Source organism: Suillus clintonianus (genome assembly GCF_016758775.1).
Source record: "Suillus clintonianus strain FC179 chromosome Unknown DEU56scaffold_12, whole genome shotgun sequence".
In the NCBI taxonomy this organism is placed as follows: Eukaryota; Fungi; Basidiomycota; class Agaricomycetes; order Boletales; family Suillaceae; genus Suillus; species Suillus clintonianus.
In genome coordinates, this window is record NW_024539236.1 from 517,229 (window position 1) to 538,082 (window position 20,854).

General features: G+C 48.2%; 8 protein-coding genes across 8 annotated transcripts; 4 read left to right on the forward strand and 4 right to left on the reverse strand.

The window, feature by feature from the left end:
- Positions 1-1,180: 1,180 nt before the first annotated feature.
- DEU56DRAFT_730074 (P-loop containing nucleoside triphosphate hydrolase protein) lies at positions 1,181-4,323 on the forward strand (the record flags this gene model as incomplete). The annotated part of the gene is made up of 13 exons (XM_041348141.1): positions 1,181-1,305; positions 1,357-1,409; positions 1,463-1,497; positions 1,558-1,592; positions 1,649-1,980; positions 2,033-2,140; positions 2,196-2,268; positions 2,305-2,610; positions 2,663-3,028; positions 3,084-3,275; positions 3,331-3,535; positions 3,872-4,024; positions 4,075-4,323. 13 exons carry the CDS (start codon positions 1,181-1,183, stop codon positions 4,321-4,323), a joined length of 2,232 nt encoding a protein of 743 aa, XP_041212287.1.
- Positions 4,324-4,339: 16 nt separating this feature from the next.
- Positions 4,340-6,103, reverse strand: DEU56DRAFT_86845 (NADP-dependent oxidoreductase domain-containing protein). The gene is made up of 9 exons (XM_041355488.1): positions 5,795-6,103; positions 5,652-5,739; positions 5,511-5,602; positions 5,365-5,445; positions 5,189-5,312; positions 5,074-5,140; positions 4,886-5,014; positions 4,787-4,836; positions 4,340-4,736 (listed from the first exon to the last, which is right to left on the reverse strand). Exons 1-9 carry the CDS (start codon positions 5,823-5,825, stop codon positions 4,580-4,582), a joined length of 819 nt encoding a protein of 272 aa, XP_041212288.1. The 5' UTR covers positions 5,826-6,103; the 3' UTR covers positions 4,340-4,579.
- Positions 6,104-7,698: 1,595 nt separating this feature from the next.
- On the forward strand, positions 7,699-9,808 carry DEU56DRAFT_782997 (uncharacterized protein). Its single transcript, XM_041352130.1, has 9 exons — positions 7,699-7,893; positions 7,943-7,984; positions 8,048-8,104; positions 8,158-8,209; positions 8,261-8,307; positions 8,358-8,424; positions 8,481-8,570; positions 8,682-9,037; positions 9,091-9,808. The coding sequence occupies exons 1-9, from the start codon at positions 7,761-7,763 to the stop codon at positions 9,465-9,467; spliced, it is 1,221 nt and encodes a 406-aa protein (XP_041212289.1). The 5' UTR covers positions 7,699-7,760; the 3' UTR covers positions 9,468-9,808.
- A 409-nt stretch (positions 9,809-10,217) lies between these two features.
- Positions 10,218-12,354, forward strand: DEU56DRAFT_86923 (uncharacterized protein). Its single transcript, XM_041355540.1, has 10 exons — positions 10,218-10,498; positions 10,566-10,607; positions 10,659-10,715; positions 10,776-10,827; positions 10,880-10,926; positions 10,982-11,036; positions 11,091-11,180; positions 11,240-11,245; positions 11,295-11,854; positions 11,909-12,354. The coding sequence occupies exons 1-10, from the start codon at positions 10,366-10,368 to the stop codon at positions 12,259-12,261; spliced, it is 1,395 nt and encodes a 464-aa protein (XP_041212290.1). The 5' UTR covers positions 10,218-10,365; the 3' UTR covers positions 12,262-12,354.
- A 35-nt stretch (positions 12,355-12,389) lies between these two features.
- On the reverse strand, positions 12,390-13,735 carry DEU56DRAFT_881791 (lamb YcsF family protein; the record flags this gene model as incomplete). The annotated part of the gene is made up of 10 exons (XM_041356111.1): positions 12,390-12,499; positions 12,560-12,667; positions 12,742-12,781; positions 12,841-12,892; positions 12,945-13,128; positions 13,181-13,261; positions 13,322-13,442; positions 13,498-13,562; positions 13,617-13,637; positions 13,691-13,735. The coding sequence occupies 10 exons, from the start codon at positions 13,733-13,735 to the stop codon at positions 12,428-12,430; spliced, it is 789 nt and encodes a 262-aa protein (XP_041212291.1). The 3' UTR covers positions 12,390-12,427.
- A 155-nt stretch (positions 13,736-13,890) lies between these two features.
- On the reverse strand, positions 13,891-16,290 carry DEU56DRAFT_86944 (uncharacterized protein). The gene is made up of 12 exons (XM_041355554.1): positions 16,022-16,290; positions 15,774-15,973; positions 15,681-15,722; positions 15,572-15,628; positions 15,467-15,518; positions 15,367-15,413; positions 15,263-15,317; positions 15,105-15,197; positions 15,051-15,056; positions 14,579-15,000; positions 14,233-14,526; positions 13,891-14,181 (listed from the first exon to the last, which is right to left on the reverse strand). Exons 2-12 carry the CDS (start codon positions 15,898-15,900, stop codon positions 14,075-14,077), a joined length of 1,302 nt encoding a protein of 433 aa, XP_041212292.1. The 5' UTR covers positions 15,901-15,973; positions 16,022-16,290; the 3' UTR covers positions 13,891-14,074.
- Positions 16,291-16,494: 204 nt separating this feature from the next.
- DEU56DRAFT_909242 (CHAT domain-containing protein) lies at positions 16,495-17,839 on the forward strand (the record flags this gene model as incomplete). The annotated part of the gene is made up of 2 exons (XM_041357088.1): positions 16,495-17,168; positions 17,227-17,839. The coding sequence occupies 2 exons, from the start codon at positions 16,495-16,497 to the stop codon at positions 17,837-17,839; spliced, it is 1,287 nt and encodes a 428-aa protein (XP_041212293.1).
- A 718-nt stretch (positions 17,840-18,557) lies between these two features.
- On the reverse strand, positions 18,558-20,280 carry DEU56DRAFT_978178 (uncharacterized protein; the record flags this gene model as incomplete). Its single annotated transcript, XM_041359678.1, has 11 exons — positions 20,111-20,280; positions 20,018-20,059; positions 19,909-19,965; positions 19,804-19,855; positions 19,713-19,750; positions 19,609-19,663; positions 19,452-19,544; positions 19,392-19,397; positions 18,962-19,341; positions 18,619-18,912; positions 18,558-18,568 (listed from the first exon to the last, which is right to left on the reverse strand). Exons 1-11 carry the CDS (start codon positions 20,235-20,237, stop codon positions 18,558-18,560), a joined length of 1,155 nt encoding a protein of 384 aa, XP_041212294.1. The 5' UTR covers positions 20,238-20,280.
- Between the last annotated feature and the right edge of the window lie 574 nt (positions 20,281-20,854).

Sequence of the window (20,854 nt, forward strand, 5' to 3'; positions counted from 1 at the left end):
CTCATCTGATGTTGCCATTCGCGAATGATATCCAATTTATCGTCATAAGACAGTACAGCGGGAAAATGTGGATCGTCTACAACATATCCACCCTGTGCATCGTAAGAATGACGATGTTGATCAGCATCAGTTTCCCTCAAGTCCTTGCGTTGAGATTCAGTAGCTGCAGAACGAGCGGTACGGTGCGACACAGCATTCCTCTTGCGATATGATTCTTCGAAAGGCCCTGGCAACAGATGATTGGAACTATGGCGTCTAGCAGACTTTAGCAGCTTAAATACAATGGCATTAGAAATACAAGAAGCTTGACATACATGTACACGAAGCAGGTCACGAACATGATCCTTTCGATCAGCTGAAGACACATAAATGAAATGTGCTCTCGCGATCTCAGCATATTGCTCTCGATTAAGCATCGGAAAATTATCCACAATCAACCTGAGGTGCGGTGCTACCACAGGCAACAATACACCAGCAGGATATTGATTACACATAGGCAAACGCTCGGGAGAGACCTCGAAAAACCCAAAAAACCTGCGCAAAATACACGAGGACACAACAGACGTCCCATCGTCTGGAAGCTCAAAATCGGAAATCACATATGACACATGTGGAAGGAGTGACGCAGCTTGATTGACGCCAGAGGCAGAACCGGAAGCCATAACAACGAAGACGAGAAAGAGGAGTATAAGTTGTCTACAACGAAGAATACAGGAGACGACGAAAAACAAATTCTAGAAGGTTCGATCAATGCTGACAAATATTCTGAATCAGGATGAGAAACGGACCGCCTTGATGCTTTGGCGGGCCGGTATGATCGTGCGGACAGAGAAAATTTACCCCATACCTGTACCCTTTTCTAGGGTACAGGAATGATTGGTTGCGGCATTACTGCAGCTGCGCAGTAGTACGTGATGGGATAGCCCCTGATAGCTGTCAATACACAACAATGTTGTCAGCAGATGATCACGCGCTGTGGTTGCTGTGTGTGCGACATCTCAAGGCGATATCTCTGCTTAAGCGCTTATACCTTAGATCAAGCGCCGGTGCATAAAAACAGAGGTCAATCAGATGTCGCCTGCGACGCGCTTCCCACATCCAATCTACCATGAACAGATTTCACAATAGCCTGGGACGCAGACAAGCCACATCATCAGTCGATCCGTCGAGTCCTGATGGAATGTCTCTTCCTTCCCTCTCTGGTTCCGCAAGCCCTCCAGATACATGGGTTGACATATCATCCACCGACTATGCCCACAGGCGTAGAGAGCTTATGCAGATGATGTCTGATCTCAAATCCATGGGGTGCGTGTTTGTGGATCTGATTACAGAACTTACTCATGCTACCTCTTACAGTGCCGAGGCGCTCATCGACTTACCATCCGTAGTCGTTATCGGTGGCCAATCAGGTTTGTGCTTGCCTCCCATTGCAACCACAGCTATACTCAATCTAACATTTTAGCCGGAAAAAGTTCACTTGTCGAGGCCGTCAGTGGGGTACGTCGGCAGATAATTTCCTTGTTCATTTAGTTATTAATTTTGTCCATCATGATGAAGATCAATGTCCCGAGGGATAGCGGGACATGTACAAGGTGACCCTGCTACCATTAGTTACTGCAAGACGGCGTGCTCATGCTACTCTATGCAGATGCCCTATGGAATGTACAATGTCCAGTCATGCCACATCGTGGTCTTGCTCTATCACCTTACGGATGGGCTTCGATAGTAACGGCCGAGACCTGCCAAGGACTACTACTGTGCCATTTGGCCGGACGATCACCAACAAAGATGAAGTTGAAATTTGGCTGCGTCGTGCCCAGTCAGCCATTTTGAACCCGAACGTCCCTTCTTCGAGTTTCCACACAAAGACCATTGAAGAACTCAGGAACACCAGAAATACTTTGAAGTTCTCCCGCAATGTGGTGTGCGTCTCGATTGAAGACCCTGATGCAACCGACTTGTCGTTCTATGATTTACCGGGTAAGTGCATGCTGATTTGGTGTTGAGGCCATATATCTAATGTGCAATGAAGGCTTGATACAAAACGAAGAAGCCGAAACTGTTGCCTTGGTGAAAAGTTTGGCGGAGCATTACACCAAGAAAGAGAACACTATCATATTGACCACAATTCCTATGAGTGGTACGTGTATGAACTGCGAAATACTCTTTAATCAAGCTGATGCGCGCCATCCTAGACGATATGGAAAATCAACAATCCATGAGTCTCGCCAGGGCCGCAGACCCAGACGGAAAGCGAACGATTGGCAAGTCGCCCATAATGCACTATGATCAAATGACTCACAGTTATTCAGGTGTCCTTACGAAGCCTGACACACTCGGTGCTGGAGCTATCAACCAGCGCCGAAAATGGGTAGAAATCATTGAGGGCCGTTCGGAGGATCATACATTGAGGCACGGATTTTACTGCGTACGTCTTCCTGATGATGCCGAACGCACACAACACCTGTCTCGTGCCGAATCACAAAGGCGTGCTGCTGAATATTTCGATACGACGTCCCCCTGGAAAGACGTGATCGACCGTCATCGATTTGGAATTCCGGGCTTTGTCTCCGATGTAAGCCGACTGCTAATCCAGCTGATCGAGGAAGCGTGCGTGGACCTTCTGGCTCGCTCGCTAGAACATAACTTACCTTGTTTATAGGTTACCGCGTCTCAGAGAAGATATCGACAAGCTCCTTGTCAAATGCATGAAGGAATTCGATGCATTGCCACCACCACTTGTAAATGACCCACAAATCGAGGTTTTAGGACGCGTCAATGCGTTCTGCGATGTCTTCAAGAGCTTTGTGAATGGCAGTCACGAAGACAAACGTCTTGCGCAGCGTAATCGTGCGCTCTATGCTATTTTCAAGAGGGATATACGCGGCACTGCTCCTGACTTTAGGCCTTTTGAGAAACCGGAAGAGTATGTTCCACTGGATGATACTGAGGGGAAGATGACCCTTTTTGAGCGAGATCCAGGCGTGAAAGTGATGGGCATATATGACGTCAGCAAGGTCATCCACGAGTATGTTTTCGTATTTTGTTGTGGCAGTTGGACGGCAGCTCAACCAATCACCAAGGGCAATTGCATGGGAGCTACCGAACAACATACCATACCAGGCGAAGGCGAACCTCATTGCTCAATTCACTAAACTCTGGGTTGCTCCGTCTGAGCGCTGCCTCTCTGGTATCAATGATGTGCTCGATAATGTCATTAGCACACTCATAAGCATTCATTTTGGACGCTTCAAAGTGCTCGAAGGTTATGTTGGGTAAGCATTGACTCCTCACAACCATCGCCTTGACTTAAGTTGTCTGTGACATTAGGGATTTGATTAGAATCCAGGTTGGTGTTTGCAAGGCACACGCCCAAGAAGCTGTCAAAACAGCCTTGGCTCTGGAAACTACTCCCCATTATACTCAGAATACGCATTATCTTCAAACACTCCGCGAAAAATGGCTGGCTCGTTATAAGACAGTTCGAAACAGAGCTTCTCAGTACAAGGCCCCCGTACATATTCGGCAGCAGGTCGTGCAAACCATACCAGAGCGGTCTGGGTCTACCACCGGCAGCCTACCGCAAGCTAATGGAACAACCTCGTCCTACGAGAACGATTATAATGAAGATGAGGTGGAATATCCTTCACACGAGGTGGGACCTCCTTCAGAAGTGGTGGGATATCTTTCAGAAGTACCGGTATATCCTTCAGAAGTGGTGCGGGATTCTTCAGCAAGGCCTCCACCAAGGGCGTCGGCGTATGCCGTACCGGTTGTTTCGCAGTCTTCAGCACGGTTTGCCCGCACCGTTCCCGAACAGTCTTCTGTTTCGTATTCAGCCGCTCCATCCCGCGTTCACTCGACGTCGGAGACGCCCGAGGCCAAGGCTTTGAGGGCCCTTGCAGAGGCAGGGTTTGCAAATCTCGGGATATCAGATCTTGCGCGTCTGTTACCTCCCGACTCCTTCCAGGAAGAGCTAGTTGTGATGGCTGATGTTCGAGCCTATTATCATGTTGCCTACAAGGTGTGTCTCGCTTATCCTCTCCATTTCAACACATTTATCACCCCGAGCAGCGCATCATTGACCATATTCCTCTGACTATCGAGCATGCTCTCCACCACGCCCTGGCGGAACAACTTTCGCAGAGCCTTCTCACGAGCTTACTGACTGATGTTGCGTCTGGGCCCAACTTCTCTGAGCGTATGAACGAGTTGGTCAGTGAAGATGCTTCCATCGCTCAGAAGCGCGCGTTGCTCTCGTCACGAAAACAACGCCTGTCAGACATTCGCCGGAGACTCATGACCTTCAGTCATAGCACTTGATCACCGTGAGGGGTCACGATGTATGCTCATTTTCTAGACTCTACCAATACAGATTTTCTCTCTTGTTGACCTCCTATTAACCTTCTGTCGGAGCAAACCGCGATTGTTTATTGTGGTGGTTGCTGTATCTTTCTGTTGTGTTCGAATGTTGTTATATTGCATACGATGGAATTGTATTCTTCGCTCATATTGGTACATTCCTACGTACAATTTGTGATGACAAGGAGGTGCCTGTGAGGTGGTTGACCCTGACTCCTTAATCGGCATCGACTGGATTCCATGTGATTGCGCCCTCCGTCCCGCGGTCCAGCGCGTCAAGCTTTTCCATATCCGCAGTTTCAATGTTCCAACCATATACTTGGCCGTTGGATATGATACGCTCGGGCTGGGAGGATTTGGGTAGAGGCACAAATCTGGGCGGAGTCAAATAAGAAGATAAGTGAATACAAATCGCGTCACCCACCCTCGCTGTAAAGACCACCTGACAAGAATTTGAGCAGGATCTTTGGAGTACTGCAACACATCAAACATCATGACGCAAACAGATACAGCATATAGTCACCTTTGCGGAGAGTTCCTGAATGACTGGGTTGTCGAAAGCACCGCGCACAAGAGGGGAATATGCTTGGACAATGATGTTGTGCTTGATACAATATTCGACGATGGGTTTTTGTTGGCAGAACGGATGCAACTGATGACAGTTTCAGCTTCTTGGCAATGGCTGTGTGAGCCAATCGTAGAAATCCTCACCTCTATTTGGTTCACAACAGGCATCTCTAGACCAGCCTCACGAATCTCTTCTATGTGCTTTGCTGAACTATGACTAGTGTCAGCTGGGAGAGTACCTATGTGTGACGATACCTACTAATTGGAGACACCGACAGATCTGATCAGTCCGCTGGCCTTGCCGTCCAAAAGGGCCTTGTAAGCGGAAAGACGGGCTTCCTTACCTCCAATGGGACTGTGGGTCAGGTATAAATCATAATACGCTAGTACCCGTCTTGTAAGCCATATAAATCAATAGGAAGGTACAAGACTTGCATGATCCAAGGTTCGCGATCGAATCTTTCAGAGCAGCCGTCGTGCCATCATAGGTGAAATCGGTGTGGATGACTTTGGAAGCTACAATGGGGGACCAGATAGGCGAGAAGTCAATTTATAGGAGCTCCCGGACGAGATGTTCTCACTGATAAAGACGTTTTCGCGCTTAATACCACTTTTCTTCACCCCAACAGCGACTTGAACTTCATTCTCGTAGTACCGGGCCCCATCGATCATTCTAATGATCCAACTGAGTTTCGAAACTGAGACTAAATTGCAATACCCACCGGTAACCGTTTTGAAGGGCAACCTGACAAGCTTCCGCGCATTCCTCGTTCATATAGACACCAAGCCCAAGAGTGGGCATTGTGTGGCCTGGATGATTTGTGTTGATCGCATGCTACGTAGACCCATGATTGTGGAAACTCACCACTGGAGAGTGTAACGTCTGCTTCAACCATGATTTAGAACTGGGGGGTAAAGACAAGGGGTAAAGACAAGGAACGGGCTAGCTATTTATGCGGGTCCGGGACGTACAGGGGCACAGCGAACTGATGAACCCTTTAGCTGCGCAGAGAACGGATGAGCTCTTTAGGGTGCACTACGTAGATTGCCGAGGCTTTTGGTTATGATATAGGACTTTGTATGGCTTTAAGTGACAAAAATAAAGGATATGTTCTGCATATATTATCATGTAATAGTATAAGAGACAATGTAACTTTCTCACCGGTTCTCTGATCGGTGCCACAACGGCTTGAGAGCTGATGCGCTGACAAATATTATACGCACGGCTGACAATGGAACCCAGAATCTTCGTACCGAGGTTGATGCCAAGGCAGCTAACTATGTGCTGGGTGAATTCAAGCAAGGGAAGTGGGCACCAACATGAGGCCTGGGTTAACTTTCACGCCGTGATGAGTCTGGTTGAAGTGTCACTTGGGCGGGGTGGAAACTAGTGGTCGGTAGCACTGGCACCCCAAAGTCGTGTAGCACGTCCGAAATGTTCTAGATCATCCCCATGCTCAATTTTGAGCTTTACATTGAAGACAGTGAGAATGAATCTTGCTCACGCACATCGTCATCCCACGCCGTCTCGACACGTATCCCCGGTAGCGAGTCACCCGTGTTGCTTTCTGCGAAAGCCAATTTCAGTGTCCCGCGGGCGCATGGCATTAGTTCAGCCTCTCCCTCTTTACCTTCTCATAGATCTCTGGATAGGAAGTTGAATGCAGTGACTCTTATCTCCACGACGTCGATCTTGAGACTTGTATCGATCAAGTTTTCCCGAGTTGGTTTGACAGCTTCTTGCTTGAGTGCCTCCCACAGTCACATACTCTCTTGCTATCGGAATCATCACGTTTTTCATCCCCAAATTCGCAAGTGTAGCACGGGAAGCTGGATTCGGCGAGTTCGTGGACTTGTGGTATGTAGACCATCCCGGAAGTTCCCATCGCCAGCGAGAATATGAGCATGGTTCATCCCTCATATTCGTGGTTGCTTGTCTTGGACGGCAAATCTCTCGGGTCCTCAAGGGACGCCATCCTTGGGTAAATCATTTAAGTCGCCGCCAGACTGGCTTGTTTCGTCATCGATATTGTATCGTGATTCAGTACTCAGTAGAGTCAGTAACGAAGGACAAGGTTTGCAATCTGCATTGATGGATCATAGGATCCACTTGCTTAGTGATAATCCTGAATCCTAATACACTCGGTCAACCCACAAGTGAAGGAACAGAGACACCCACCAGATATCAGAAACTGCTGGCGCACCAACTTCCTAAACTGAGCCTTCTAGCCTCAGGCTTGACTCTGTATCTACTGCATTGTCACTGTCGCTGCTTGAAGTTGAGATTCAGGGAAGAGTGACCTCAGGCTAAGTTGATTTAAGTTGTCAATTTGAAGGTAGGGTAGCTCGCAGCCAACTCCGAGCGCAGCAACTTGAACAACTTTCATAATGGAATCGTCAATAATCGCGTCCCTCTTATGTAAGCCAAATTCACATGGTTCCGCTTATGGATATTTTCCGAATCTTTGCACATGCACAACGAGTCCTTCTTCAAGATGCAACCGGGAAACATTTTCCCCACTCCACAAACTCATGAGGAATATCCGAGCGCGTCCGACGTCGCATCTTAATAAAAAACCTGGTGTCCTACCTTCGCCTTCACGCTTGAGGGTGAAGCAAGCGCTCTTAAGAGACAAAGAAAGCTTGACGGATTATATTCCTGAGTACAATTTGCATTCATTAACAAGCAATACATTAAACATCGCCTTGGCGATGATTTTTTATGCCAAGGTGAGTAAGATATGCGTACGTATCGCACAGCTTTGTCACCGTGACAAGTTGCCTATTCTATTCTTTGTGTCCAACGTTCTTCAGCACCCCTCACAGCCAAAATGCTTCAAAGTCTCGCTCCCACTATTGCAACCATCCTGCTGGTGTTTTTAGTCGAGTTCACGGCTGCGGGAAACACCACCTGTGCGGGGAACATGACACAATGGTACACAGATGCAGTAGGAGAGACAGCATGTGAGATTCGTCCTTTCTAGATCTTTCATTCCCGTCCTGAGTCGAATAGGTATGACGTATCAAAGGCTCAGACAAATATGCAACCCCAACTGTATGTCATCTTTGGTTCTGTGTTCATTGGAACGAAACAAAATATGAAATGATCGACTTAAAGATGAGGTCCCGAACTTTCGGCAAAATACTCCAGGTGATCAATGCGACGATCAATTGCGTGCGTCTCAGTTAGGTCTCTCTCCTGCCAGTCAGGTTTACATTCATGGACAGAGAGTTGTTGTTGTAATTCCATCTCGTGGGCGCTAAGTATGCTCTGCATGAAGTATGTTTCCTTGACTGAATACTGGAAGCACTGCGCTAACTTGCAACCCAGCTGTCAATGGGATGTAAATGGCGGGTCTGCCTATGGCATCGACGCTGGTAATGCTTCAGTGGTGTCCATGAGATTACTTGAACCAGATTTATTTCAGGCGTTGGTGCATACGGGATGTATCGTTCTCCATCTGGACCGTTTTGCAGTCCAGGAACGAATCAATCGTAAGCACAGTGGTGCTGAAGTTCCGCTCGCTTGTTTAAGCTGTTTTTTTGTCTAGGCTTCCTGCTGACATACAAGCTGCAGTTTGCAACAAAGACATTAAACTTGGCAATTTCTTATACGACCTCTTTTGGTCCGACGGTCCATGGTAAGTGCTCAGCTATTGAGCGTGATACCGATGTTGATGGCGTGTGTTTAGGTACTAGTGCGTGAATCAGACAATCGTGTTTCATGAAGCACTGACTCGTACATACGTAAGTGTATACACCATGAACACTGCTTCGAAGGACGAAGCGGAGACAAACAACAACATGTATACCCACTGCAACAGCACGACGAGCACAACCTTGAGTCCAAGCGCCAGCACAATAACTACCTCGGCGACTCCATCCCAAACAACGGCCGCTGCTTCCCCAGGTTCCGCACATAAATCTAATGTTGCCATAATTGTAGGTCCTGTGATCGGTGCCATAGTCGGGCTCGCCGCGGCTGTTCTGGTCGCACGATCCTGCTGGCGTAAGCGCCAACAAAGGCTCGTCCGCCTTTCGTTGGATACCGATAGCCCGTATGCGCACGCAATGGCAATGGTTTCACCATATACGGTTACAGATTCCAGTAAGTTTCTGACTGCAGTTTCTGTTAATGGTAAGATTGTCAAAACAATGCAGATACAGACACGATATCAGGGAACCCGACTTTGTACGGGCTCGAGCATTCACGCAAACGGGGTCATCTACCAACATCAAGCAATTCCTTCCCCTCCAATACTGCACTAGTCTCCACTACTGGTGAAAACGGCCAGAGCTTATCGGACTCTTTTAGAAATATAGGTTCTTCCGTCAGCGCGCTCAGGCACGAGGATGCAGGGGTTGTTCCAAACCTTGCGCGCTCTGGCTCTGGAAGACTGCCTCCAGCATACGACCCTGGTTGGGAAGCACCCCACAGCGAAACTTCGCGACTGAATCCCGATTCAGAATTCCAAGCAGAGGAGTCTCCCTCACAGACCGCGGCGAACAGCGAGCCTAGTCCCTGGCGCACCAAGTAGTGATGTGATACCACCTTTTCTGTTTGACAAACTTCATTCCATACTTTTCGACTCTGCGCGATAAAACAAAACATACATATTGCATACTTCACGCTCCAGTACAAATTCAGGCGATTTCATCCCCCATCTTGACGACCTGGCTTTTTTGCACTAACAATTTACGGAACATTATTCGCCACATACACTGAATACAGCCTTTCATTGTTGCCCTCACCGACTTCTTTTGGCTCTACCTTAAGGATACCATACATATTAGCACTAACATTAATATTGTCCCTGCCTTCTAGAGAAGCTATTCTAATCACCACGTAGGCCTTTCATTGAATTATTCGTTTCTTCCTTTGCTGTATCTGACTCATCTGCGTGTTTGCTTGGGTTCCAGTCATTCATCGATGGTCGACCCTCGTGCGACCAGCCCTATAGCCAACCCGCGGTCCATCACTGCACTCCGCGGCCTGAAATTCCGTATTTGCGCACAAAGTCAGTCGGTATCGTGTGGGTAGTGGAATTTTTGTACCGAAACAGGCTGGCTGATGATCACCATATGCATCACCATCAATCTATTGCTGAGTGCTGAGCGCTCTGAGCGCTGATGCTTAATTATAACGTAATTGTGCATCATGTGCCATGTAGGTTCACAATGAATCTACGGGCGCCGGCAGTGCCTTCACTACATTTAGCCTATGGACGCCCGTTATAACCATAACCGGTGTCGCTCATCATGCATCAGTGATCTCACATCATGCCATGAGAAAGGAACCTTTTTTCTTCTGTAGAATGGAGTGTGGCATTCAGCAAGAAGCCGTTCAAAAGCATCAGCCTGAGATGGTGATGGTTTGCTGAGCAAGTCCAGCAACCATCGTTGATTTTATTTTATTTTGCCTATCGAGAGGCAGCAATGGGCGTGGAGCTTGTCTATGCGTTCACAGCGATGATGCTTGCATCCTTCTTGCATACTGCTGCTGGAGGGAACACCACTTGTGCAGGAAGCTTGACGCAGTGGTACACAAATGCCGTGGGGGAAACAGCATGTAAGTCACGGCCATTGTCTTTTCCACGTCAACTCGTCGCTCTACTAACACTTCGCGCAATTACTAGGTGAAACATACCAGTCGCTCAGGCAAATATGCAACCCCAGCTGTGAGTCGCGACTCTCCGTACTTAACAAAGATTAGAGGTCGTCAACCATAGATCAGGTCCCATCGTTTCGTCCAAACACTCCTGGCGACAATTGTGATGACCAAGTAGGTGTGTTCATGCTGCTATGTTTCTTCTGGTATGGCGACTTAACTCATGAATGGTGTACAGCTGATTGCTGTTGTAATTCCATATCATGGGCGTTGAGTATGCTCTGCATGAAGTAAATCTCTGTCAAGGCTTCTGATATCTCGAGGCACTGACATTTTTCCAAGTTGTCAGTGGGATGTCGATAGTGGATCACCCAATGGCATTGATGCAGGTACTCACCATGTTTTTGTTCGAATTATTTCAATAAGTACTAACCCGGAATTAAGGTGTAGGCGCGTATGGAATGTATCTGAATCCAACTTGTGCTCCGGTCAACCAGTCGTGAGTACTACACATTTGATTTGTGTGCGTTAGAGAACGTACCATGCCATATAGTCTTCCTGCAGAAGTGCAAACAGCTGTTTGTAACAAGGGCATTAAACTTGCCAACTTCCTATATTCGCTCTTCTGGAATAACGGTGCATGGTAAAAGGATGTCCTTTTCGTTACCGATACCCTTGTTTTACTCAACATGGTTTATACAGGTTCTAGTGCGTGGATCTAATTTGATTCAAGGACCGCTCATGATGTCTCCCTCAGCGTGTACACCGCAGACGACGCCCAGAAAGACGAAGCAGCATCTAACAATAACATGTACAGTTCTAATTGCGCCAACGCAGCTACGAGCTCGATTCCTAGTCCGAGTCCGAGTCCGAGTCCGACCACGCCGATTGCAACCCAACCGCCGGGAACACCCACTCCCATCTCGAGCGCAGGCTCAACCATGTCAAGCTCAAATATCGCTATACAAAGCCCATCTGCTTCGTCGAAGGACACAGCCACCACCGCGAATGCATCCCCACCGTCGAAGGGCACGGCCGCCACCACGAATGCATCCCAAATAGTGAATGGCACCAACGCTGGCATCACGGGTACGATGCCGCCAGCATCCACAAATAATGCATCGAGCGTCACAAACTCATCAAACACGACTTCTCCCGGGGTAATTGTGGGCGCTGTAGTGGGGGGATTAGTGGGGTTATGTTCCTTGCTTGCTATTTTCTGGTGGCGAAGACGCAATCGCGGTATTTCGAAAGATGGTGACAATGCAATTAGACAACAGACGACCGGTGCTTCGCCTTATCCAATCACAAACGCAGGTGTGAACGGGCCATTTAGCGTATTCCAGCCCGCACTCACGTTGTCTGATCTAGACGTAGCCCAAATCGATCCGTCACCCTACGGGTACGCCTTTGCGCGCAAACAGGCCCGAGCCATGGCAGACAGTCCCTCCCCCGTGGATCGTATCCGGTCACTAGTAACCTCTTCTGCTCCTTCACATTCGGACATAAACGACGCCCAGGGCTCATATTCTCCTCTGTTCCAGGAGGCAGATGCCCATGAAAGTGCACTTAGACACGAAGACGCTGGTGTTTATTCAACTCTCTCGCGCGTTGGTTCGGGAAGACTACCACCCGCCTATGATTCTAATTGGAGATCTTCTGTAGCAGGGAACGCAGGTCTCCTGGGGGAGCGAGCCACGTCAAATGGAGACTTTGATAGCTAACGCAGTGCGCTCAATCGGACCAATTTATATGAACGCTATTGAGATTTTAATTCATCTTTGAAAACTATCCTTGAAGGTTTTGCCACTCCAACTTACAGCACATACTATAGTCTGTACAAATGTGGATTCTTGGACTGAAATTTATTATACTCATTTATTAGATTCCCTATACATAACCAGCTTCTTTGTTGTTTTCGTCTACCAAGGCTTTCACTGCTTGGGCGATTTCAACCGCACCCTAGGAACCAGCCTTATTAGCTCTGTCGTCAGATACTCGATTACAAGAAGAGGTGCTCACTGGAGTATCGGAATGGCAGCATATAGAGACTTCAGCGACGTTTGCTCCAATGTCGAGCAGCTTGCCTCCGACCGTAGAAACTTTGTGGAACTTTAAAAGGTTTTGTACCTGCGATCAGATGAGAAAGGAGACAGATGAGAGGCTGAATGCCACGACCGCCATAGGCCAAGAAAGATATTCACTCGCTGGCGTACGACTTCAACAAGCACTGGATCATGCTTCCTATAGTCCAAAACACAGGTAAATGAAAGTAGTAAGCGATATATAGCAGACAAACTGACTTCGTGATCAACAATTTCCCTTCATCATTGTAATCAAGGTCAGCAAACCACTCTGAACTTTTTCTCGTCATTCAGTTATGCAAGTCAGTACAGCAGCGACAAACCTGCGATAAACGGCACGCCCAGCTCCTCTGCAGCTTGTTGATGAGCTGTTCCAGCGAGCCCCATGAAGGCTACACCTTGAGGACTGGCCGCGCTAGTTTGGAAGATCTTTGTGACACCAACAACTGCCCGTGCAAGGTCGATAGAGCGTGCTGTCTGACCATAGACTGAGCCGTGTGGTTTGATCTATGGCCATCTCAGCAACTGGGCTATGAAAATCGATACAAAAAAACCATACGTGATTCATTGGAAGGCCGTGGCGTTTTAGAAACCCGTCCAATGCGCCGACCTGGTAGATGAAGCAGGACTCTAGCTCATCCTGTCAGCCCGTGAACGTTTCAGTGCATCTATTTACATTGACTGAAATGATGTTGCTCACCGGCTCAATTGCCATCTCGCGACGTCCAAAGCCTTGCAAATCAGGCAAGGAAGGGTGGGCCCCTACAAGGACGTTGTTGGACTTGGCGAGTGCAACTGTCTTGTTCATGACTGAGAAGTCGCTGAGCAGAACCGTCAACACACGAGCAGCTAAAATGTTGATAAGCAAGACTCAACGAAGCATGGAATCCACAGGCAACATTTGCTAAATGGATCGTCTTCATAAGACCTTCGTCATCTCCCTGTTCGGTACTCTCTTCAAACAGACGAGACAACGTTCATTGTGAGATACGTACGATGGTGTACAAGGAGAAGCCCTTGTGCAATATAGCAGATGACGCGATGAACTGCTTACAATGACATCACTTACCTCCCCCATATCACAGTTCACGGTAGCTTTCAATGGTTTGTTCATGGTATACCTAATTCGCGTAGTGTCTGTCTGTGAAGTCGGCGTCACTGAAGGCAGATGAGAAGTTGATGTCGCTGATAAGCTGGATTTCCTGGAAGTACTACCAGTAATTGAAAGCAGGTGACCTTATGAGTCCCGAAGGCCTCGGCCCGCGGTTGCACACATAATGGTGGTTGCATTCATGATAGTGGAGCAGCGCTGATCACAAGATAAAGTAGTTCTCATCTATATCATAAAATGTCAATACATGCGAACAGACAGCCAGATACAAGCATCACATGAGCGTCTGTGAGAAGATCCAGAGAGGAACAATATTAATGCATAACGATACCCTTCATGTGCTTAACTACTAGCACTCCATCTGGACGCTCTTTTCTCTTGTAGCCCCGTGAGACTTCCTGGGCGTGTTCCGTCGCTCGACAACATAGGTTGGTCTAATAGAACTTGATCTGTGACTACAGGGTGAGCATAATAAGAACAATATCTCGAAACAAAGCTACCTTCACTGGGGTTTGAGTTGCTTGGCGGTGTATTTCTGGACACCCAAGACGGATGATACGCAGGTGGAAGTCTTTCTGTAGGTGCACCACGGGGGGGAATCAATGTACCAGCATCATCTTCCCGGATGTAGGACGCTGTTCTAGACAAATCGTCATTTGCGAAATATGACGCGCCAGTTGACGTATTGAAGGACTGAGCCCGCTCATGGCTCAAAGAATGTGTCATCGGCAAAGTAGACTCCCTAGACCCGTCATTGCGTCGATTTGGACTGAGACTGCTGTATCTTTGAGTAACTACTAGGGGATGTCGTGAGTACAGAAATGCACACGTTAGGAGTACAAGCACCTGGTTCAGTGTTCGCCAAAGATGCTCCATAGATGGACCGGGCACCAGGGAATTGGTCCGTGAACACGGATGGCGTATCCTGGATCATGCGAGGCCGTTTGCGCCGCCTGTAACAGTAAATACCGCCGAGCACTGCGACTATGGCGAACGCGGCACCACCCACTGCACCACCAATGATAGCTTTCTGTGAGGTCGATGAAGTAGATGAATCAGATGAAGCAGATAAAGCAGATGGAGTTGCATTCCCAGAGCTAGACGACGACGCAGAGGCAGCACCGGTGCCAGGGAGAGATGTACCTGCAGTAGGGACCGCTGTGGATTTAGGAAGGGATACCGAAGGCGAAACTTGGTTCGGGCAAACCGTAAAAGTGTTGTTGTTGTTTATTGCCTGCTGTTCTACTGCATAATCCGCTGTCCATCGACTGGGTCATTATGAGAAATGAACCACTGCCTCCTTTGATATCTGACTCACTAGAACCTAGCTCAGGGTTAGCCCCGCAGGCATATGCGCCAAATAAAAACTTACCAGGATCCATCAGACCAATAGGATCTGTTGTACAGAAAATCGTCAATCTTGATGTTCTCGTTGCACACAGCTTGCTGGATACTTGCTGGAAGCCTACATAATACCAAGTGATGTTGTGAGTGGGTGCACTGCGCTGCCTCCGATCTTGATTTACTTACGACTGATTTGTGGGAGTAGTACAGGGAGCGAGATAAGCAGAGTATGTTCCAGGAGCTGCAGAATAGGTAAGTCGTCATTTTGGAACAGATTTAGCCCATATTACCTGCATCAAATCCAGCTACATCGCCTGCAACAGCGTCTTCTTGGCAACTATTAGACAACTTTTATCAGCTGGCCGTGAAAGATAAGAATATGAACATTACTTCATGCAAAGCATGCTCAATGCGAATGCGACAGAATTGCAGCAACAATCCGCTAACCATCAAGTCAGCAAACGTAGTGGATTGGCGTGACAAGAAAAGACCTACAAACTTGATCGTCGCAATGATCACCGGGGGTTGTCGCAGCGAAATTGCCAACCAAATCTGTTTGTTATTCATGTCAGTACATGCAAGAGAAAGACTTGGAGACACCCACAAGCACTGTTGCATATTTGTCGAAGCCGCTGGTACGTCATGCCTAACTTACTGGTAATTGGCCATCTGAATCACTCCAAATGTAAGGACTTACAAGGGGTTTCACCGACCGCGCTTGTGTACCAATCCAGTTGACTGCTAAGACATGTTGTATTACCGGCCGCTAAAACAGCACCTGCGTAATACAGAAGTAAGAGACCAACCCATGCAAGTCCTTGCATGCCTGAACGGTCTACCGGTGGTGCGCACGATATTGAGTTGTGTGAGGGCAAAAGGTGGGCGGTCGGCTTGACACTGGGGGATTATATAACTGCCACTGCCACCATAAATTGATCAACATACGGCAGTGGCGCGGAGAGTCCGCGCCTCAGTACTCAGTATCGAAGTTGGAAGTACTTGAGCCTGCATCAGAAAATTACCTGAAGGCAACAATCAAGTTTTGATCGGAGTATAAATTACCGGCCCAGGAGGCATTGCAGCGCTGGGTCTTTGCGCCTCAGGGAAAAGTGTTTGTCTCCCCACTGATCAACGTTAACTGCAAGTTGGCCCGTCCGCGTCATACCCCATGTTCCTATGTAGGTAAGTATACACAAGCTTGTTTTAGTCCCAAGTCAACATGTTAAAGTTCTAAGAATAACCACGACGCCAAGTCAGGTCCATCAGTAAGCAATTGGTCAGCGGCTCGCACGACTACGATCATTCATTGTGATGTCAGTGTGCGTAGCTCAACTGCTGCATCGTGTGCGCTTCGTAGCGGTGATGTGTGTCGCGCTGTCGAGTTGTTGGAACAAGGCAGGACTACCATTTGGACCCAGATGACACGACTCCGTACTCCTCTTGACGGTCTCCGAGATCGCGGCGATCACGCAGTTTCCCTGATGAACAAATTCAGAGACCTCAGCTCCCTCCTTGATACACCTCCTACGAATCATCAAGAAGGGACCCCAAGAGTCAATGTAGAAGCCGAAGCAAGCCAGTACCGACGTCTAGTGGAGGAGTGGAATAAAGTTGTAGAAGAGATTAGGAATATCGATGGCTTCTGTCGCTTTTTACTTCCCCCCTTGTTCTCCGATCTGCAAGATGCAGCTCGTGATGGGCCTATTGTCGTGCTCATCGCAAGCCACGTGAAGTCATCTTGCGATGCCATTATTATCCCGCACAAGCAACCTCCGATCACAATCAAACTCCATATCAGTTTGGAGAAACTCTATCATTTGGTGTTCAAACTCCAACGGGCAAGTCAACCACAGGCCGCTCCCAACCCCCCCAAAGCTGCTCCCACACCCACACCCACACCCAAACCCGCTCCCATAGTCACCAACTCAGCCCTGATGAAAGCTTTGACAGAGTTATGGGACGACGTCGTCCGCCCGGCGGTTGACAATTTGGGCGGATTTGCACCACCAGGTTCCCGGATATGGTGGTGCCCTACGGGTGCCTTCGATTTCTTTCCATTGCACGCTGCTGGCGCGTACAGGCAAGGTGGACAGTTTCTTTCGAAGCTCTATATATCTTCATACACACCATCGCTTACCGCCCTGATCAAGGCTCGCAGAAGTCATGACAAATCCCTGTCAGAATCACCCAGCTGGTCATTCATTCACTTTGGAGTGTGTGGAGCCTGAACTAGAATTGGTGCGGAGTCTTTTGCCCCCTCCTCCGACTGTTTCCTTCACCAAGATAACGAGCGTTGAGGCAACGAAATCGAGAGCATTGGATGCATTGCGAGACAATACCTGGCTTCATTTTTCGTGTCATGGGACACAGAACTATACAGAGCCCTTCAATTCGGCCTTTCTCATGCGCGACCAACCGCTTTCACTCCTCGATATCGCACAAATGGATCTGTCTCGGCATGAATTTGCCTTTATTTCTGCCTGTGAAACCGCAGTCGGTGACTATCGTACTCCTGACGAAGTCATACACCTGGCGGCTAGCCTTCAATTTGCTGGGGTACAGAGTGTAGTTGGGACATTATGGGAGGTCAACGATAGTACGGTGCAGCGCTTAGTCGAGGCATTCTACAAGAACTTGTGCGGGGATGGCAAAATGAATTCCAAGCGGGCTGCCCGTGCGCTGCATCAAGCGGTCCAGTCGTTGGCTAGTGACAAGGACATGCCATTGGAGCAGCGCATAGTGTTCATGCATATTGGCATATGACCAATTTCGTGCGTCCCCACCTTGTATGGCACATGCAAATGCGTACAACGCGCAAAACATACCTCACGCGCGAGAAACCAGTGTAACGTAGATAAGACGTACGTGACGGTACCTCTAAGTTTTAGCTATTGTCAACGCCAGTGATAATTTAAGGGGTCAGATTTCCGACATCGTAAAAGTCGGCTGAAATCTGATGCGGCCTCGACGTTGGCTGAAACCTTAGGTACCCCCAGATTCTCATCCACCTCTTGTTCATGGCATATCTAATTCGCGTAGTGTCCGTCTGTGAAGTCGGCGTCACTGAAGGCAGATGAGAAGTTGATGTCGCTGATAAGCTGGATGCCCTGGAAGTACTACCAGTAATTGATCATGAAAGCAGGTGACCTTATGAGTCCCGAAGACCTCGGCCCGCGGTTGCACATAATGGTGGTTGCGCTCATGATAGTGTGAAATTGACAAGGAGCACTGCTGTCACAAGATAAAGTAGTTCTCATCTGTATCATAAAATGTCAATACATGCGAACAGACAGCTAGATATAAGCATCGCATGAGCGTCTGTGAGAAGATCCAGATATGAACAATATCAATGCATAACGACACCCTTCATTTGCTTAACCACCAGCACTTCATCTGGACGCTCTTTTCTCTTGTAGCCCCGTGAGACTTCATAAGCGTATTCCGCCGCTCGACAGCATAGGTTGGTCTAATAGAACTTGATCTATGTGACTACTAGTCTACATGGTGAGCATAATGTGAATAATGTGTCGAAACAAAGCTACCTTCGCTGGGGTCTGAGTTGCTTGCCGGTGTATTTCTGGACACCCAAGATGGATGATACGCAGGTGGAAGTCTTTCTGTAGGTGCACCACGGGAAATCAACGTGCCAGCATCATCTTCTCGGATGTAGGACGCTGTTCTAGGCAAATTGTCATTTGCGAAATATGACGGGCCAGTTGACGTATCGAGGAACTGGGCCCGCTCAGGGCTCAAAGAATGTAGCATCGGCAAAGTAGACTTCCTAGACCAGTGATTTCGTCGATTTGGACTGAGACTACTGTATCTTTGAGTAACTACTGGGGGATGTAGTGAGTACATAAGTGCACACGTTAGGAGGTCAAGCACCTGGTTCAGTGTTCGCCAAAGATGCTCCATAGATGGACTGGGCGTCAGGGAATTGGTCCGTAAACAGGGATGGCGTATCCTGGATCATGCGAGGCCGTTTGCGCCGCCTGTAACAGTAAACACCGCCGAGCACTGCGACTATGGCGAACGCGGCGCCACCCACTGCACCACCGATGATAGCTTTCCGTGAGGTCGATGAAGCAGATGGAGTTGCATTCCCAGAGCTGGATGACAATGCAGAGGCAGCACTGGCACCTGCAGTAGGGACCGTTGTGGATGCGGGAAGGGATGCGGAAGGTGAAACTTGGATCGGGCAAGCCGTAAAAGTGTTGTTGTTGTATATTGCCTGCTGCTCTAATGCATAATCCACTGTCCATTGACTGGGTCATTATGAGAAATGAACTACTGCCCCCTTCGATATCTGACTCACTAGTTCCTAGCTCAGGGTTAGCTAAGTACCCGCAGGCATGTGCGCCAAATAGAAACTTACCAGGATCCATCAGTCCAATAGGATCCATTGTACAGAAAGTTGTCAATCTTGATGTTCTCGTTGCACACAGCTTGCTGAATACTTGCTGGAAGCCTGCATTATACCAAGTGACGTTGTGAGTGGGTGCACTGCGCTGCCTCCAATCTAGTCTACTTACGACTGATTTGTGGGAGTACCACAGGTAGCGAGATAAGCAGTGTACATTCCAGGAGCTGCAGAATAAGTATGCCGTCGTTTTGGAACAGATTTAACCCATATTACCTGCATCAATTTCGCCCGTAACAGCGTCTTCTTGGCAACTATTAGAAAACTTTTATTAGCTGGCCGTGAAAGAGAAGAATATGAATATTACTTCATGCAAAGCATGCCTAATGCGAATGCGACAGAATTGCAGCAGCAATCCGCTAACCATCAATTCAGCAAACGTAATGGATTGGCGTGACAAGAAAAGGCCTACCAATATGATCGTCGCAAAACCAAACGGGGGGGGACTGAGAGAAATCGCCAACCTCGTCTGTTTGTTGTGCATGTCAGGACATGCAAGAGAAAGACTTGGAGACACCCACAAGAACTGTTGCATATTTGTCGAAGCCTCTGGTACGTCATGCCTAACTTACTGGCAATTGGCCATCTGAATCACTCCAAATGTAAGGACTTACAAGGGGTTTCACCGACCGCGCTTGTGTACCAATCCAGTTTACTGCTATAACATGTTGTATCACCGGCCGCTGAAACAGCAGCTGCATAATACAAAAGTAAGAGACCAACCCATCCAAGTCCTTGCATGCCTGACGGTCTACTGGTGATGCGCACGATATTGAGTTGTGTGAGGGCAAAAGGTGGGCGGTCGGCTTGACACTGGGGCATTAAATAACTGCCACCATATATTGATCAATATACGGCAGTGGCGCGAAGAGTTCACGCCCCAGTATCGAAGTTGTAAGTACTTGAACCTTCCCATCAGAAAAGTACGTGAAGGCAACAGTCAAGTTTGATCGGAGTATGTTGTACCGAGGAGTGCGTGGCAGTGCTGGGTCTTCGCGCCTCAGGGAAAAGTGTTTGTCTCCCCACTGATCAACGTTAACTGTTGGGCCCGTCATGCTCCATGTTCCTATGTGAGTAAGTATACACAAGCTTGTTTAAATCCCGAGTTCACCATGTTGAAGTTCTAAGAATAACACCAAAATTCACGGCAAGCCACGAGGCCAAGTCATGCCCATCAGTAATTGGTCAGCGGCTCGCACGCAGTAGCAAATCCATGCCGCACGTCTACTTGGACACATGATCTTTCATCATGATGCCAGTGTGCGTAGCTTTGGGCCTTATCAGACTTCTCCCCTGCCAGGCTTTCAAGTTTGGGTGACCGATATATATGTGTGTTATTAAAGGTACCAAGGTCACCA

Coding starts and splice junctions, on each gene's coding strand:
- DEU56DRAFT_86845 (XM_041355488.1), bottom strand. CDS start 5,825: ATGGTTGAAGCAGACGTTACACTCTCCAGTG. Junction 5,313..5,364: donor GATCGCGAACCTTGGATCAT/GCAAGTCTTGTA, acceptor GACGGGTACTAG/CGTATTATGATTTATACCTG. Junction 5,141..5,188: donor TCTGTCGGTGTCTCCAATTA/GTAGGTATCGTC, acceptor CACTAGTCATAG/TTCAGCAAAGCACATAGAAG.
- DEU56DRAFT_782997 (XM_041352130.1), top strand. CDS start 7,761: ATGCTTCAAAGTCTCGCTCCCACTATTGCAACCATCCTGCTGGTGTTT. Junction 7,985..8,047: donor ACAAATATGCAACCCCAACT/GTATGTCATCTT, acceptor ATCGACTTAAAG/ATGAGGTCCCGAACTTTCGG. Junction 8,308..8,357: donor TGCCTATGGCATCGACGCTG/GTAATGCTTCAG, acceptor GATTTATTTCAG/GCGTTGGTGCATACGGGATG.
- DEU56DRAFT_86923 (XM_041355540.1), top strand. CDS start 10,366: ATGGGCGTGGAGCTTGTCTATGCGTTCACAGCGATGATGCTTGCATCC. Junction 10,499..10,565: donor TGCCGTGGGGGAAACAGCAT/GTAAGTCACGGC, acceptor CGCAATTACTAG/GTGAAACATACCAGTCGCTC. Junction 10,828..10,879: donor TTGAGTATGCTCTGCATGAA/GTAAATCTCTGT, acceptor CATTTTTCCAAG/TTGTCAGTGGGATGTCGATA.
- DEU56DRAFT_86944 (XM_041355554.1), bottom strand. CDS start 15,900: ATGCAAGGACTTGCATGGGTTGGTCTCTTACTTCTGTATTACGCAGGT. Junction 15,414..15,466: donor TTGAGCATGCTTTGCATGAA/GTAATGTTCATA, acceptor GTTGTCTAATAG/TTGCCAAGAAGACGCTGTTG. Junction 15,198..15,262: donor ACTACTCCCACAAATCAGTC/GTAAGTAAATCA, acceptor GGTATTATGTAG/GCTTCCAGCAAGTATCCAGC.